Source organism: Rhinolophus sinicus, linkage group LG10 (assembly GCF_036562045.2).
Source record: "Rhinolophus sinicus isolate RSC01 linkage group LG10, ASM3656204v1, whole genome shotgun sequence".
NCBI lineage: Eukaryota > Metazoa > Chordata > Mammalia > Chiroptera > Rhinolophidae > Rhinolophus > Rhinolophus sinicus.
The window spans coordinates 24,222,916-24,239,390 of NC_133759.1; the positions used below are offsets into that span (position 1 = coordinate 24,222,916).

The 16,475-nt window shown below is 39.7% G+C and overlaps 2 protein-coding genes across 3 annotated transcripts in view; one reads left to right on the top strand and one right to left on the bottom strand.

The window, feature by feature from the left end:
• Window positions 1–225: 225 nt before the first annotated feature.
• RPL15 (ribosomal protein L15) lies at window positions 226–2,817 on the bottom strand. Of its 2 annotated transcripts, none has more exons than XM_074312783.1 (4): window positions 2,689–2,817; window positions 1,830–2,011; window positions 1,332–1,468; window positions 226–582 (listed from the first exon to the last, which is right to left on the bottom strand). In XM_074312783.1, the coding sequence occupies exons 2-4, from the start codon at window positions 1,999–2,001 to the stop codon at window positions 277–279; spliced, it is 615 nt and encodes a 204-aa protein (XP_074168884.1). In that variant the 5' UTR covers window positions 2,002–2,011; window positions 2,689–2,817; the 3' UTR covers window positions 226–276. The 2 variants fall into 2 exon arrangements, with proteins under 2 accessions (XP_074168884.1, XP_019600785.2); XM_019745226.2 differs by having other exon boundaries at window positions 2,583–2,729.
• A 46-nt stretch (window positions 2,818–2,863) lies between these two features.
• Window positions 2,864–16,475, top strand: part of NKIRAS1 (NFKB inhibitor interacting Ras like 1) — a 34,160-nt gene continuing 20,548 nt past the window's right edge. Inside the window, exons 1-3 of the mRNA XM_019745278.2 lie at window positions 2,864–3,053; window positions 9,463–9,573; window positions 14,038–14,279. Of these exons, the coding sequence (XP_019600837.1) occupies window positions 9,480–9,573; window positions 14,038–14,279 (336 nt within the window). The 5' untranslated portion in view covers window positions 2,864–3,053; window positions 9,463–9,479. The remainder of the gene's footprint in view (window positions 3,054–9,462; window positions 9,574–14,037; window positions 14,280–16,475) is intronic.

Here is a 16,475-nt window from a genome sequence, read left to right on the forward strand (position 1 = left end):
ATTTTACACCTGTTATAACCACACAGCATTTTAAACACTGACATATCAACTCCCTAAGATAAAGCAAAGACAAAAGTATTTATCTTATGAGAAACAAGATACACCATCATTTAGTCTTCAAACATTATTGCACTTTAACTTTCATAATTTGACAATGCATTCATGAAAACAATCTGCAGACAACTAGTTTTAACAGACAAATTAAAGAACACTTTTAAGCAAACATGACTGTCCTAAACTGTTTATTAGGAAAGAATTTTACAAACATTACTCATATTAGCGGTAACGGTGGAGCTGGAGAGTATTGCGCCTTCTCCAAGCTGCACGGCGAGAACCACCAATAGTATGGTGGAACTTGTGGCCCTTTCCAAGGCCACGGCTCTTGCGGCCTGCAGATGTCAGCCCGCGCATCTCCCTGTGCTTGTGGACTGGTTTGGTGATCCATTGGGTGTCAGGATTCCGTCTGATAGCCTTATGGAATGGATCAATGAGGATAACCTCAAAGAATTTGTATGTGGAATCTTCACCAACCCAGTAAGAATTCAGGACTCTCAGAGCCCCACAGTGGCGTCCAGCTCGCTCCTAGAAGAGGAAAAAAGGCCTGAAGTCAGCCCCCCACATTTCCCATGGTAGCAAGTTAAGGAAGCAAGAATTCTCTTTAGTTCACCAATAAACAAGAGACTGAGGCTGTGACCATTCAGTGTGATAAGGTCTACTTACTATTCCCTATTATTACCCCCTCCCTAAGGCATGAATATTGAGAATATCTGGCTAACAAAATTTAGGATTCTGGAACCTTGTCTTTTTCTCATATAATGGAGGTCAGCAAACTTTTATAGAAAATGTTAACATTTATCATATTTTAAGTTTTGCAGGCCACAATGGTCTCTTTTGCAGTCTTCTTTGCGCTTTAATAACAAAAACACATTTTTAGATCATAGAAATCAAGTCCCTTGTTCACAAGCCTCTACAACAGAGCATAGCTTAATTTACTAACCTATAAAGACAACTCACAACTGACCACAGAAAATTAGTGACACGAAAATAATGCAGCTTCTATACACCTGGATGTGCTCAAGACAGTTTACCGCCCTTCAAAAGCTTAGATTCCAGGGGTTCACGATAATCATAAAACACTTCCTGCTATATATATCATCTATATATAGGAATTATATTTCCACATATTAACAACTTAAAGCATATTAGTAACAAAGACCGACAAAATCTTTGACAGCAACTGTTCTCCAAGATTAGTAAAAACCACAAACCCCATTTTAAACACAATAGCACTCACTTAGGCACAAGTTAAATGCTTCTCAAAAACTACTTACCTCGGCAACAGACTGAAGGCTTCGAGCAAACTTCAGCTGGTTAACACCGTGATGGACAGGCTTGCCATAGGTGGCACCCTTAGGAACTGGGCGTTTGCGGCCACCACGACGCACACGAATCCGATATATGACATATCCTACACACAAAAATTACAGTGGTCTTAAGAGTGGAAGACTCAATGACTTGTCATTATTGCTCCTACATCAAATGTATATTTCAGACCACAAATCAAATACTACCTATACGATGGAGGTAAAACTAATACCAGTTTGAGACTTGCTTTAAAAATAAAGAACACAATCCAGTATCTTTCGAAGTACTTTGTTAACTACACAGGGAGATTGGTCAACAACTTCTGTGTGTTGCTAGTTTACGACAATTGCTGCCAAAGCCTCATGTGAAGGAAGACATCGGGCGATAGCTTTTCCTCATCACTGGTTCCTAACTTTCCCCGGAGAATGTAATTTCATCCAAGCACCCACGCAGAGACCACTCACCTTGCTTAGCTTTGTACCCCAGCCTGCGCGCTTTATCCGGCCGGGTGGGGCGGGGGGCCCGGTGGAGCGCCGAGAGCTGGCGGTACTGCCAGCAGCGCACCCGGAGAAGGAACCGCATGACGTCGGACTGCTTCTTCCTCCATAGCTCCTGGATGTACTTGTAAGCGCCCATCTTGGCTTACCTTTCAGATAAAACCAGGCATTAAGAAATATCATCCATTTCAAGTATAATGAGACTCCGCCCATCTTAGTTCCCCACCACCTACGAGGAAACCACTGAAGAGGAAAATGGCTCTGCACAGTTCGCAAGGGAACAGCCAGCCCAACCTTCGCTTCTGTGCCCATGGGAAGCAGCGCTCAATCACCTCTGCGACCCCCACAGGGAAGCACAAAGCACATTTTTGCTGGACAATGACTGGAGCTAGACTTGGGCCCTGAGGGGGCGGATGACTGCGGCAGGCGGAGTCTCCGAGAGCCTGGCCTGCAAAGAAACCTCGCCGACACCACAGGGGAAGATGTTGCCCTCCGACGTTGGTTAACTCTAGGACAAAGTACTTACTTCCACCAACCTACCGCGCTCGCTTTAGGAAACCCTAGGCCCAGCTTCCCATCCCTCAGTCCCACGCCATCCTTTCCTTCCCGCTCCGGGCCCAGCGCGAATTCGCGCCGCCATCACATCATCCCCCAGCTTGCCTCCGGGGCCACCTCTACACAACCGCGCTGCCCCGCATCCTAATCAAACTCGAGCCGTACAGGAGGAAGAAGAAGGTCCCAGGACGCAGGGTCCCCGAGCCTGGATGGCCCAGGCGAAGGGAGATCAGCGGCGGATGGAACTGTGAATATCCCTTTCACTGCCTACCTGATGGCTGAGGCCAGACGGAAAGGAAAGAGCCTTTCTCCCAGAATCCCTTTTGGGCTCCTCCCCCAATTCAGCGAAAGTCTTTCCGGTGGAAAGGCTGCGGCTGCCCAGAGCCTCATGGGACATGTAGTTCTGGCAGAGAGCCTAGTGGGCGGAGTTCCGCCGGGATTAGGCACCACCTTCCCTATTGTCCCTCCCTCTGATCCTCCAGGCGACAGTCCCTGGCGAGATCTTTGTGGGCGAGTGTTCAGGACAGTCCCGCCGCCGGGGGAAGGCAAGTTGGGGGCGGGGCTCCAGTGGCTAAATCCCGCCGTGGAGCCGTGCAGCCAGCGCGCCGCTATCTTCCGGATCTGCGGAGTGTACAGGTCTGTGTCATGAGTTGTGCGGGGCGGCTTTACGCACAGCAGGCTCCGCACTTGAGGTGTTGCTGCGGGGAACGCTGTCATCTTGCACCCCCAGGACGGGTGCAGAAATCTGGCATCCTAAACGGCTCGGACCCCTGCGACGCTGCTCCAGCCGCCAAATAAGACGTCTGTGGCCCCGGCTTCGCGGGTGGCGGCCCTCGCACCGCACCTTCCTGCACCCACCCCTGGGTCAATTCGTGCTTTAGCCCCGTGGGCCCAGCTCCGAGGGATTTTGTCCTAATAATGATCCGGGGTGGGGGGAGCACGGGCGGCTCCGTGCTTTTCCATTTGTATCTTTCATGCGTACATATTTGGTTGCAGTATTGCTACGTCAGAACCAGTTTTTTAGAATAGCGAAATGTTTATTTGCCAAGACCTGCTTGGCAGGTGCGAGTGTTTCAGGAAGAAATGCGGAGAAAATGCTGGCATTTTGTGCTGCATTCTTTATAGAAAAATGATAGCTTTTTTGCGTCTCCAGAATATTTTCATTTTCGATAGTCGTGTGGTTTAATTCTACAAGTTCTAAGTTTAAGTGTGGCCAGGGTTTAAGAGAATCACATTTATATTCTAATTCATTAGCGGTTAGGTTATTTCTCCCCTATTTTCTATCTTTCCTGTTTTTGTTTTTGTTTTTAAATCGCAGCTCTAACATTTTAAGAGTTCTTACATGGTTGATTGATTCAATTAAATACTTATAAAGTGCCTAAGTTCTGACCATTAATTTGCGAACTTGCCACCGTGTGCGTGGCAGCTCTGTACAAACAGCTCGGTAAGGTTTCATAACCCTGGTGTATCAGTGTCTCACAGCTGTGCTCGTGTCCACGTGTGGCAGTGTCTTGCTGAGTGGCGTTCATTATTACTGTTGCGTGTTTTTGTGTGCTGTGGTGAGAATGTTTGAGCTTGAATTAGAACAATGAACAAACATCAAATTTCTTGTTAAACTTGACAAGAGTGGAAGTGAAATTGGGAACATGTTAGTCGAGGTTTATGGGGATAATGCCATGAAGAAAAAGGCAGTGTACAAATGGGTTAAACGTTTTTCTAAATGGAGAGAAAATGTCACTGATGAAGAGAGGTCAGTAACGAGCGGTCGGCCAGTAACCAGCAGAACTGACAAAAACATTGCAAAAATTGTTGAGTTGTGCATCAAAATCACCAGCTGACTGTGAGAAGCATAACAGACCAAGTAAACATCGATACAGAATATCTTAACTGAAAATCTTGGCATGAGGAAGGTGTGCAAGACCCCGAAGGAGCTCTTGCATCATGACAATGCACGAACTCACACGGCACTGTCTGTGAGGGAATTTTTAGCCAGTAAACAAATAACTGCATGGAAAAACCCTCCCTACTCACCTGATCTGGCCCCCAATGACTTTTTCCTTTATTTGAAGATAAAGTGACTATTGACAGGAAGACATTTTAATGACATTCAGGACATCAAGGGTAAGAGGATGACAGCTCTGATGGCCATTCCAGAGAGAGTTCCAAAATTGCTTTGAAGGGTGGACTAGGCACTGGCATTGGTGCATAACTCCCCAAGGGATGTACTTTGAAGGTGACCATAGTTGATATTCAGCAATGAGGTATGCAGCACTTTTATCTAGGATGAGTTTGCAAACTTAATTGTCAGACCTTGTATGTGCCAGGTAATGTCCCAATTGCTGGGGACGCTGCAGTGGTCAATGCAGAACTTCTTGTTTCCTTGGAAACGGGGCAGTCAACATTATATATATATATATATATAAAATGTTGGGACAAATGTTCAGTCAGGGGAGGGAAGAGATAGGGAATGTTTGGATTGGGTCGAAATTTTGGATGGAATGTTTAGGGTAAGTCTTGAGAAAAGACCTAAAGTAACGTTTGAGAAAAGACCTAAAGGATGTGAGTAGTGGAGACGTGGGGACTGATTTTAGTCAGAGGGACAAGTGGCAATGCTAGAGTATGCCTGGATTAATACAGGAACAGCAAGGAGGCAGTGTGGCTAGAGTCAACCATAGGGAAACTAGCAGATGACATGAGAGAGGTGAATGTTCTTATGAGGACTTTGGGTTTCCAAACTGCCAAAGAGTGGAAACCACTGGAAGATTGAGCAGAAGGAAAACTTCATGCGGCTTACATTTTTAAAGGTTCATTTGGATTGTAGCTTTGAGGCTAAAAGGAAGAAAGGGAAAAGTGAAAGCAGAGAGACTAGTTAGGAGGTTGTATTAGTTTCCTTGTGCTATTGTACAAAATTACAGCAAATTTACTGGCTTAAAACAACACAAATTTATTGTCTTCTAGTTCTGTAGGTCAGAAATCTCACTAGGCTAAAATCAAGTTGTCAGCAGGGCTGGGTTCTTTTAGAGGCACTAGGGGAGAATATGTTTCCTTGCCTATTCCAGCTTCCAGGGCCACCTGCATTCCTTGACTCCTGACCCCTTCCTCCACCTTCAAAGACAGAAGTATAGCATTTACAAATCTCTCTCTCTCACTTTCTGACACTCTTGTCTCCCTTTTATAAAGACATTTATAATTACATTGGGTCCACCCAGATATTCCAGGATAATCTCCCCATCTCAAGGTTGTTAATTTAATCACAGCTGCAGAATCCCCTTTCTTATGTGAAGTAAAATACTGGGTTCGGGGTTTATGCCAGGGATATCTGTAAGACACCAGACAAGAGAAGTTGGTGTCTTGAACCCCTTCGTTAGTGATGGAGGTGGTAAATGGTCCAGCTTGGATGTGTTTCAAAGGTAGAGGATTTGCTGATGGAGCAGAAGTGGGATATGAGAAAAATGAGTCAAGACTGATTGACTGCAGAGTTGGAGGAATCATTTGGAAAGAAGAGTCTGGCAATGTGAATGATCACTGCTAATATCTGAGATTTTGCAGTTTTGCTTCTTAATCTCGTTTCTCTGTTTTGCAAGATTTGGATTGGTATTTCTAATTGATTTTCAGATTTCTGAGGGCAAGGATCATTTTCCATTTTGCCCCATAATTTGTCCCTAATGCCTGGCATTATGATAAGCCCTCCGTAAATATTTTTCTAAGTGAATAAAAGAATTGTAAGACGGAATCTGCTTATTTTATGTGCAATATTGTATGCAAAACTCTTAATGTATGTTTATGTATGTAAAATATATTCATATCTGGATAGTAAAAGTATTGCACACAGTACATGATGTTTACATAAAAATTTTATAGTGTAGTTTTCCCTATGTGATACTTACATAAGATCCATCTATGATTTTAACCATGTTTCAGTATTAGTATCTTTCTGATTGTATAAAAAGATTATGTTTTACTTATAAAAGTAGAATGATTTCCTTAGAAGAACAGAAGTACTGACAATTTGGGAAGCTGTTTCTGGTGGCTCTTCAAAGAGAATATTGACCAAGCTCAGTGCTTTCCACAGGGATGGACCAGGTCATGTTTTTATTCTCGCGCAGCATTGTTGATTAGCCTGGACTGCACTGGATTTTGCCTGTTAAGCACACTCTCTCAGTCTTTTAACATCAGATCAGGATTAATAGGTAAAATGTTGAATTTTACTGTTTCTTAGGGTAGGGACTGTAACAAGTAGCTCTAACTCCTACGTTTTGTAACCTGTGTTGATGCAGTTTCTGTGTAAGCACTTTCTGTCCTCATAGCATCACAGTGTTAGAAGGAACCTCAAAGGTTATAATCCATCTACTCTGGAGCCTTTCACACTCTTGAAACCTAGATTTACATGAGACTTGACCACCCCCAGGATCTGTTCGTGTGATTCAGTGCCTATTCAGGCTTCTGCAGATGACCTCCCTTTTGTATTTGGGAGGAAATGGTGCATATTTATTGTGTTTGGGAACTATGAAATATTATGTCTCTAGAACCAAGCTTTTAGTTTTTATTTGTAAATCTGAGTATTTATAAGTGTAACAACCACTTCCTTATGAGTCCCCACCATCGTTATCATATATAGAAAATAAAGTATTTTTGTATGTGTATTTATTCATTATCTTACATAATTTTTAAAGAAATCATACTTTTTAATTGATAGTAGCAGTTCACATATCTTCAGCTTTATGTATTATTGTTTCCCAGTTGAAGACAACTAAGTACTTAGAATGTCCCAACTGTGCTTTGATTAATCGCTTGTCCTTCCATCTTTGTTTTCATCTTGATGCTATAGAATATTCAACATGGTCTATTCTGTCTTACCGCTTTCCTTGTCTTTCTTTCCTAAAGAAACTTAAAGTCCTTACCTAGTGTTTGAGTTACCTCTATTGTTATTTTTACTGTTTGCCATTGGAGATTTCTCTGATAACACTGAAACAAATCCCTCAATTTATTCATTTACACACACAAAATAGTACGTATTTTTTAACAAACTTGATCTGCTAACCCTAATATCAGTGAGTGATCACAGTACAATCGCAGTATACCACTTTTGAAGCAGATGTATTAAGGCCACTTCCAAAGACACTTTGGCACATTTGATTTCTGAATGTCTCGGGATTCTATTGGTTTCAGCATTTTTCCAGTTTGTCTCCCTTTTACAGAGGGTCTATTGCTGTCATTAGGTGTAATTTTCTTTAAAATGCCTGCTTCAGTCAATTACAGTATGTACCTGCCATTTTAAACACTTGGTTTTTTGTGTTTTTTTAAAAGATTTGTATAATACGTGGTAAAGGGACTTTTTTTTTGATTGAACAAGAAGGAAAGAGGAGGTAAGCACTGGTATTTAGAAATTCTACTGGGGCTAAGACATTTTCAGAGGATGGCAAATAGAAAATAACAATAAAATCAATTTATATCCTGACAGCAACCTTTTCTGAGAACAGAATTGTTCTGTGCAGCCATCATTTTTCTTATCCCTTGGAAGATTTTTATCCTCATCTCATGTGGTTAGGTGGCAACTTCCTTTAAATTTTAGCTATCATGAAAAACCCTTTGAAAGATTCAGTGGTATCATAACTTAGAGACCACAATATGCAGAACAGAGTAGAATCCTATGATAAATGAGATGACATTAAATTAGTCATAAATTCAGAAGTATGTGTAGGAAACCTTTCAAAATGGGCCATGGTTGCTGATATAGGAGATAGCATACCATAGGTAATCAATTACACAAAGCTCTGCCCTTATAAATACTGAGAAGTCTTCTATTGCAGTTATGTTGAAAATATAAAGGAAATAAACTGATGATTACTTCTCTACTGACAAAATGTAGTGTACTGCTCTGGCAATGAGTGCTATATTATTACTGCAACAATAATGGTAGCATTAAAAATGTTCCTGTCAGCAGATTAGTGTTGTAGCTGATTTGGGTCACAAAACATTACAGACTTGGAGAAGATAAAGTAGGGAAGTTCATTTGTTACTTAATGTTTTTGGTGTTGGTAAAAGAAAAAAAAAAAAAATCAGTAGTGATGTACAACACACATGCATGCATGGAACGATACCCAGCATAAAAGATACCTTTTATCTGAATGCTTATTTGAACTTTCTTGATGTAGTTGTTTTTTGACTTGCAAGTAGTTCTGTTATCCCTTTTGATCAGTTATTTCATGTTGTACACTTGTAGGTAAGAGGAAAATTGGGGGAGATGGCAAAATGCCTTTTTAAGTTCTATCAACTTACTGTTTTGTATTTAATGAGCCTTGTTTTCCTTTCTGCTTTGGCTTCTGGTACCTTGCCTTCTGGGAAAGAAAAGCTTTGAGGAAAATTGAAGAAAATGTTACCTCGTTTTGCTCTTCCTTGGATACAGTAGAAAGCTAGGAGAGATGAGTTTTCCTTTTCTTTCTAGTTTAAAGTGCCTGAGCAATTTTTCTAGGATCAAGAAGTATGACTCAAAAAGATGTATGACTAAGAGAACCCATGTAGATACCGAAATCCTGAGAAATGACTTACAGTAGCATTAATAACATTAGTGTTTCTTTAAAAAATCGTGTCCCTTCTCTATCCAAATTTTTATCTACACGTTTCCTTAAATTTTTACTTACATGTTTATTTTTCCAGGTAACTATTGCTGAGCAGGCAGTCTCTTTCAAGGATTGGCTTTATCTAGAATTCGATTTGGATTCCTATAAACTTAATTAGTATTGAAATATTTTTTGTGTAAAATGTTTATTATTTTTGAAAATGGGCATTCATAACTATACATGTATTCTTATGTTTATCTACATTATCTTTGCAAAAATACATGAGAAACTGGTAACACTGATTGTATAAGGGAGCAGATGGGAGACTGGGAATGGGGTTTGGAAGGATCGACCTTACTCTATATATCCCCTTTTATATTTGACATTCCCCCCATGTATGTACTTATTAAATTTAAATATAGAAAGGAAAAGAGAAGGTTGATTTCAACAGCATACAATTTTAAAAATCTCTATTCTCTTTACAGTGATATCCTGAAAGAAGATGGGAAAGGGCTGCAAGGTTGTGGTGTGTGGCTTCTTGTCTGTGGGGAAAACAGCAATTTTGGAGCAGCTCCTTTATGGGAATCATACTATTGGTAAGATTATTTTTCTCTGTAGGTTGTGGGAATTGCAGGGGTCTTTTATTGGTCCTGCTAATCTAAAGATGGGTGACAAAAGTGAGGTGTAATCCAGGGGGACCAAAAAGGTCATAGAAGTCAACAGAGATTGAGGGAGGACAGTTGGTGCCGCTGCCTTGATTTGTTCTAAGGCACCAGCAGTTTTACCCACCATTGCTTTTGCATCATCGGTGCAAATGTCAACACAGCGGAAAAGACAAATGTCTTAGTATTATGATGAAAATGGTTTTGCCCACATGGACTCCCTGAAAAGAGAACTCAAGGGATCTGCAGACCACACTCTGTGAGCTGCTGGGGCGTGTAAATATTCTCAGCTGAGCTACATTGTGTACTATGATTGTTTCTTTTCTTTTTGTTTTTATGGAGGCTAGTATTTGCTTTATTTAGTCATTTCTTTAGTTTTGTTTATACCTTTTGCTAATTCTTCCACATGTCCAGATATTTCTCCATTTCCTAGGTCAACTATGTCAGAGATACTCCTTTTTTTCCCCTTCGAAGTATACTCCCAAGAGCTCGCTAGCTATCTAGACCTATTCCATGGTAACGGAACTTCTCTTTACCTTTCTTTCCTCCTAGGTTTGATTTCCTGTTCCCTAGATCTCTTGGCATCTTCTTTTGGTTTATGCCCTTCTTTTGGTGAAGCACATTTTCAGTACTTTTGGGGGTTTGAAAATGTTGTACAATGAATGGGGCATTGGGTGATGACCACCCTTAAGATGCCTTCTGTGCCTGGTGCATAGTAGGAATCTTGGGGTTTCTGGGTCTTGAGGCTTTTGTATTTACTGTTGCCCCTGTGATTCTCTTTACTCGTGTTGGGTTCTGTTTTCTGGATCTGATATCTTCCTCTTCTATGATTACGTGCTAATTTTGATGGCAAGCCTCTTCAAATAGGTTCCTGAGAAAATGTATGTAATACATTTTTTTGAGGCTTCACATATTTGAAAATTTCTTTATTTTACACTCACAATTGAGTTATAATTTTTATAGGTAGAGAATTCCAGATTGAGAATAATTTCCTTTAAGAATTTTGAAAGCTTTTTCCCATTATCTGTTTTCCTTTTTTGTAAAATGCACCATCCATATAAAAAAGTGCATAAAACACATATATGGTTTAATGAATCATTGTAAAACAAACCTTTGCATAATCTCCACGCAGGTCAAAGAGTAGAACATTAAGGGCATGTTCCTCTCTCCAATCACAGCTTATCTCTTCCCTGACTTTTGGTTAGTCATTTCCTTTTCTTTAGTTTTGCCTCGTTGCTAAATGGTATAGTTTATTTTAGCCTGTTACTGACTTTATATCAATGGAATCATACTGTATAACTTTTTCAGTGTCTGGCTTCTTTCATTTAACATTTTATTTGTAAGATTCATTCATATTGTTGTAGGTAGCTGTGGTTTAATTTTCATTGCCTTATAGTATACCTCAACTTATTTATCTCTTCTATCTTGATGAACATTTGAGTTGTTTCCAGTTTGGGGCTATTAGAATAATGCTGCGGTGAACAGTCTTGTACATGTATTCCAGCTATTATGTGGACAAGTTTTGGGGTATGTATCTGGGAGTGAAATTGCTGGTTCATAGAAGATGTGTATTTTCAATTTTATCAGATTCTATTATCTTCTTACTTCTACTGTTGCTTTTGAGAAGCTAAGAACCATTAATATTCTTGATGCTTTGGATGCTTTGTAGGCTCTCTTCTTTGTCCCCCGTGTTCTGAAATTTCAGTGGTGTATCATGTAATTAGTCTGCTTTCATCGTGGTACTGGGCATTCAGCAGGCCCTTTCAACATGCAAATGCGTGTTCTTCAGCTCTGAATTATTTTGTTGATGCTTTCCGTACTCTTATGTTTTTTGTTCTCTCTCTCTCTGGATGCTGGACCTTCTGGAATAATCATCTAATTTTTCTCCTCTCCGGTTTTTCATTTCTCAGTATTTTGTTCCCCTTTTTGGGAATTTTCCTCATTTTCACTTTCCAGCCTTTCTGTTGAGTTCTCGTTTCTTAGCATCCTGTTCTTATTTCATGGATTCACTATCGTATCTCTTTGAGTATAATATTGCGGGTTTTTTTTGTTTTGTTTTGTTTTGTTTTGTTTTGTTTTGTTTTGCATAGTCTTTTTCCCTAAGGTGCTCTTTTCTGATTTTCGCTCTCTCTTTTCCTCAGATATTTGGTAATCCTAGGTTGTCTGCTCACAGTTAAGAATGAAGAACTAAAAAGTTAATTGAAAACTGTAAGCATGTGAATAGGATTTATGACTTTGAGCTTCACTGGAAGGCCATCTGGGTGGGGCATTTGTTGAGGAACCCTAGATGTTATCATATTTAGGATTTTATCTTTTTCACTGGCCAGATTCCTCTGCCTAGTGGATAAAGACCTGGCTGCCAAAGTTTTGGGAGCAGAGGGAGCATGTCAGTTAATTGCCCCTGGTTTTCACTATGGAACTCATACCCTCTATCCCTCAGTCTAAGCATCTTCTGTTTTACTCTCTTCATAAATTGTACCCTTAGTCTTCTGTACAGGGTAGAGGTAGTTGCCCAGCAGCATGGAGTGGGAGAGATCTAGAGAGCTGATGGAAGACTCACGACTTCAGTTGACTTATACAGTAACAACATCACAAAAGGTCTAAGCTCAATGAGGGTAGAAGGGGAGCTAGACTGGCTTTTGGTAGATAAAACATCCACCAAAAGTCTTGGTAGTTTTTGCCTTTAAATTTTTTTGTAGTCAAAGCCCAGTAAGTTTGTGTCTTAACAGAGTAACCTTTAATTTCCTAAGGTAGCTTAATTTATCACAGGATACACATACGCAAACCTGTGAATAATTTTCCCTTTCTAAACACTGAACACATTCCATAAAGAATTATGCTGATGAAAGTAAATTTTTGGTTTCTCATGATGCAACCTATTTATCATTACATGATGATTCCTTTTAATCTAATACTTTATGGAGATTTTAATACAGACATTTCACGTAAAGTACCTGTAACAAATCATTCTACAGTATTTAGGTTAATTAGGGAAACCTAATTAGAACAAGAGGTTTCAAAAACCTATAATATAGTATGTTTTATTGGTGTAAGATGTTATCCATATGACTTTACCTTTGGCTATATGTAAATATGAAGGCGACTACTGGGACAGTACCATACCTGTCTTATCATATGCCTCTCCACTACTCATTACAATTCTAAGTGTTCATCTTCTCCCCTAATCCCCTTATCAATAAATGATCATTGAATACTTGCTGTGAACACAGGATGTTTCCTTTCAAAAAATTATAGACTAGTTGAAGACACAAACCTCACAAACGAAACAAAGTAAAATGCATTTTTAAAGGATCATGCAGGCAAGAAAGGAACTGAAATTGGGGCATCAATTATGAATCCATTCACTCATTCAGCAAACATTTGCTAAGGACTGTGTAAGTAAGTCAACTTGTTACTCCTCCGAACTATCAAGATAGGTTAGCCAGTCCTGGCTCTCAAGGTGTTTACACTCCAGTTGTGGAGGAGACTGATATGGCAAGATTTCAGTATAAAATAGTGTTATCTACAAGGCACAGTAGGAGCAGAAAGGAGGGAAGGGGATACTCAGGAGAGGATCCACAGAGTTGACATTTGAGCACAGTCTGGAAAGGATACAAGGTATTTACCAGGTGTTTACTGAGTTATTGCAGTAGTTCAGGTAAGATAACACACCAATGGGAATGGAAGGAGGCAAAGGATTGAGCAGATGTTTCAGCAGTAGAGTGGCTGGCTGATTTATGGTTGGTAACTTTCCTTGTTCAGAGAGAACTCTAGTAACAAGTTTTGTTAGTTTGAAGTTCTTGCAGGATATTCAATAAAGTGCCTGGTAGGTACTGGGGAGTTAAGGTCTGGTGCTCAGGCCCAGAAGGGACATAAATTTTGAGTCCCTCAACAGGCCCTGGAAAGAGTGGAAGTTGCACAGAAAAACAGCACATTTACCCCCATCTTCTCTTTGACTCTGATGGAGAAGAAAATGAGGCCTCGTAGTTGTTGAAGTTACTTTTAAAATCAGCCCTTAATTCTCCAATTTAGGTATAAAGTTCTTTGACTCTTGCTATAGTTACTTTTTAAAAATACGTACTAGTAAATCTCATTGCTAAATTTTTATTTCTACTTTTATGTCTATAAAGAAATATTTTTAAAATGCACTTTGTTCATTTACTACAAGTATCTTTCATTTTAAAGACATTAGTAAATGAAAATATCATACTTACATGTAGTAAATAGGGAACCTAGAAAGCCAACTTCTGCAGGACAAAAAAATACTCAACAGTTGGTACTGAGTTGTCCAGGAAGAGTAATATTTTTAAACTGAGGTAAATTAACATATTAGTTTCAGGTGTACAACGTAATGATGTGATATTTGTATATATAAGAGTAATTTCTTTTTAATGCCAGGAATAGAAGATTGTGAAACAATGGAAGATGTATATATGGCTTCAGTGGAAACGGATCGGGGAGTGAAAGAACAGTTACACCTTTATGACACCAGAGGCCTGCAGGAAGGTGTGGAACTGCCAAAGCATTATTTTTCATTTGCTGATGGCTTTGTTCTTGTATACAGTGTGAACAATCTTGAATCCTTTCAAAGAGTAGAGCTTCTGAAGAAAGAAATTGATAAGTTTAAAGACAAAAAAGAGGTAAGTGGGTATGTTAAAAATGCCAACTATGAATTATAATACTATTAAAATTGTGGCACGGACATTTTAAAAATATTTTTAAAACATCAGTGTGTATTCATAGTATCTGTAGTCTTCTTTTTTTTTTTCGTAGCCCAGGAAGCAGGACTGACAGAGTTCAATCAGGACCAGCACGTGACTTTCTGCCTTTGCTTATTACCACGTATAAGTTGAATTTTAATGATTCCATATCTCAAGTTCACGTTATATTGTGTTTGGCATCACTGTTTCTTACGGCTCTTTACTGTCTCCTGGGTTAAATAGGATTCTTGGCTTCAGCCTTACCGGGGAAAAAAAAAAAAAAGAAACTTAATAATTATTGGATTCTACCCATTTACCACTTAAAAATAAGATACTTATAATGGTCTATAGTCTTACATGACTTGGCCCACGCCTGTCCTTCTCATCCTAGCTTTATCATTCTGTTCCCGTCACTGTACTGCACTGACACTGGTCTGCTTTCTGTTGTTTTCAACATGGTAATTTTGTTCCCCTATGAAGTCCTTTTCAATTGCTCCTTCTCCTGCCTGGAACTCCCTTATCATAGATCTTTTTCCAGATCGTCACGTGGCTGACTCAGCATCTAGGAATACCTCATATAATAAACTGGTTAACAGCACTGGCTAAATGTTCTTAACCTAGATTTTTATTTTATTTTTATGTTAAACTTTTTGAGGTGATCGTAGATTCACAAGCAATTTTAAGAAATGAGATCCTTACCTAGTTTTCCCCAATGCCAACTTCGTACAAAACTGTAGTACAATATTACAACCAGGATATTGACGTTTATACAGTTAAGATACAGAACATTTCCATCACTGCAAGGATCCCTCAAAGATTCACAAGGTTCAATCTTCAAAAGATACAAAAAGGCAAGTGGAAGGCTCCCCTCCAACCTGTTTTCTATTTTTCCTATCAAAACAGATAAATGCTGTTATTTTCTGGAGTATCCTCTAGGTTCCCCTGCCTGTCCCCCACAAAGTTGAAAGGCTAGTTCAATGAACACTCATATATACTTGAATCTTGCTCTGTGCCTCAATGTTTCTGCCTCAGTTTCCTTATCTATAAAATGATAATAGTACCTTCTTCATATGGTTGTTATGGGGACTTAAGCACATTCATTCAGGGAATATAACAGACAACAGAGTCCCTGTTCCCCTAAAGCTTCTTTTGGGGATGGGAGGGGAGAGCCAATGAACAAATATATGAAGTGATGCTATGTAGAAAAGGAAAGCAGAGTGGGGAGTGAGGGTACTATTTTCTGTAGGGTGATCTAGCAAGGCCTCCCTGTTAGGTGACAATTAGCAGAGATTTGAAAGAAGAGAGGGAGGGAACCAAGCTGCTGTCTGGAGGAGGAGTGCTCCAGGTGGAGAGTGCAAGGGTCTGAGGCAGGAGTTCACTTGTCATCTTCAGGAACCGCAGTGAGGCCAAAGTGGGCTATGATGAGTGCGGCAGGAGATGACGGCAACACTTTGGGTTGGAAACCATTGGTTTTAAGCTAAGGAATGACGTGATCTGGCTTAGGTTGCCTTTATTTATTTTCATGGTCATTTAAAAAAATTTAATAGGTAATGTTTGCACATGGTTCAAAAATAAAAATTATACACAAAAATGACTACAGTGAACTCTTAATTCCCACCCCATCCTTAACCACTGAGTTCCTGTACCTCAAGTTATGTTCTTCTTGTATTTTACCACTTTACTAGTTTTGGGGTATCCTTCCAAAGTTATGTAAATACAAGTAAATAGGGATACACATATTTTTTTTCCTTATTTTTCTTTCCTACACCAAGAAACATAAGGAAAAAAATATATGTGCACCTTGTATTTCCCATGCAATGTATCTTGGAGTCCTTTCCGTATGTCCTCATATTCCTTTTTTATAACCGATGCACAATATTCATTGTGTGGATGTAAATGTATCATACTTATTTAACCAGTCCAAAATTAATGGACAATAGGGTTATTTCCAGTCATTTGCTGTTTCCACTGGCTATTGTAAATAATGCTGCAGTGAACATAGGGGTGCATATACCTTTTCAAATTACTATTTTTATATTCTTCAGATAAATGCGCAGACGAGGATTGCTAGACAATATGGAACTTCTTAATTTTTTGAGGAACCTTCATACTGTTCTCCACAGTGGCTGCACCAAT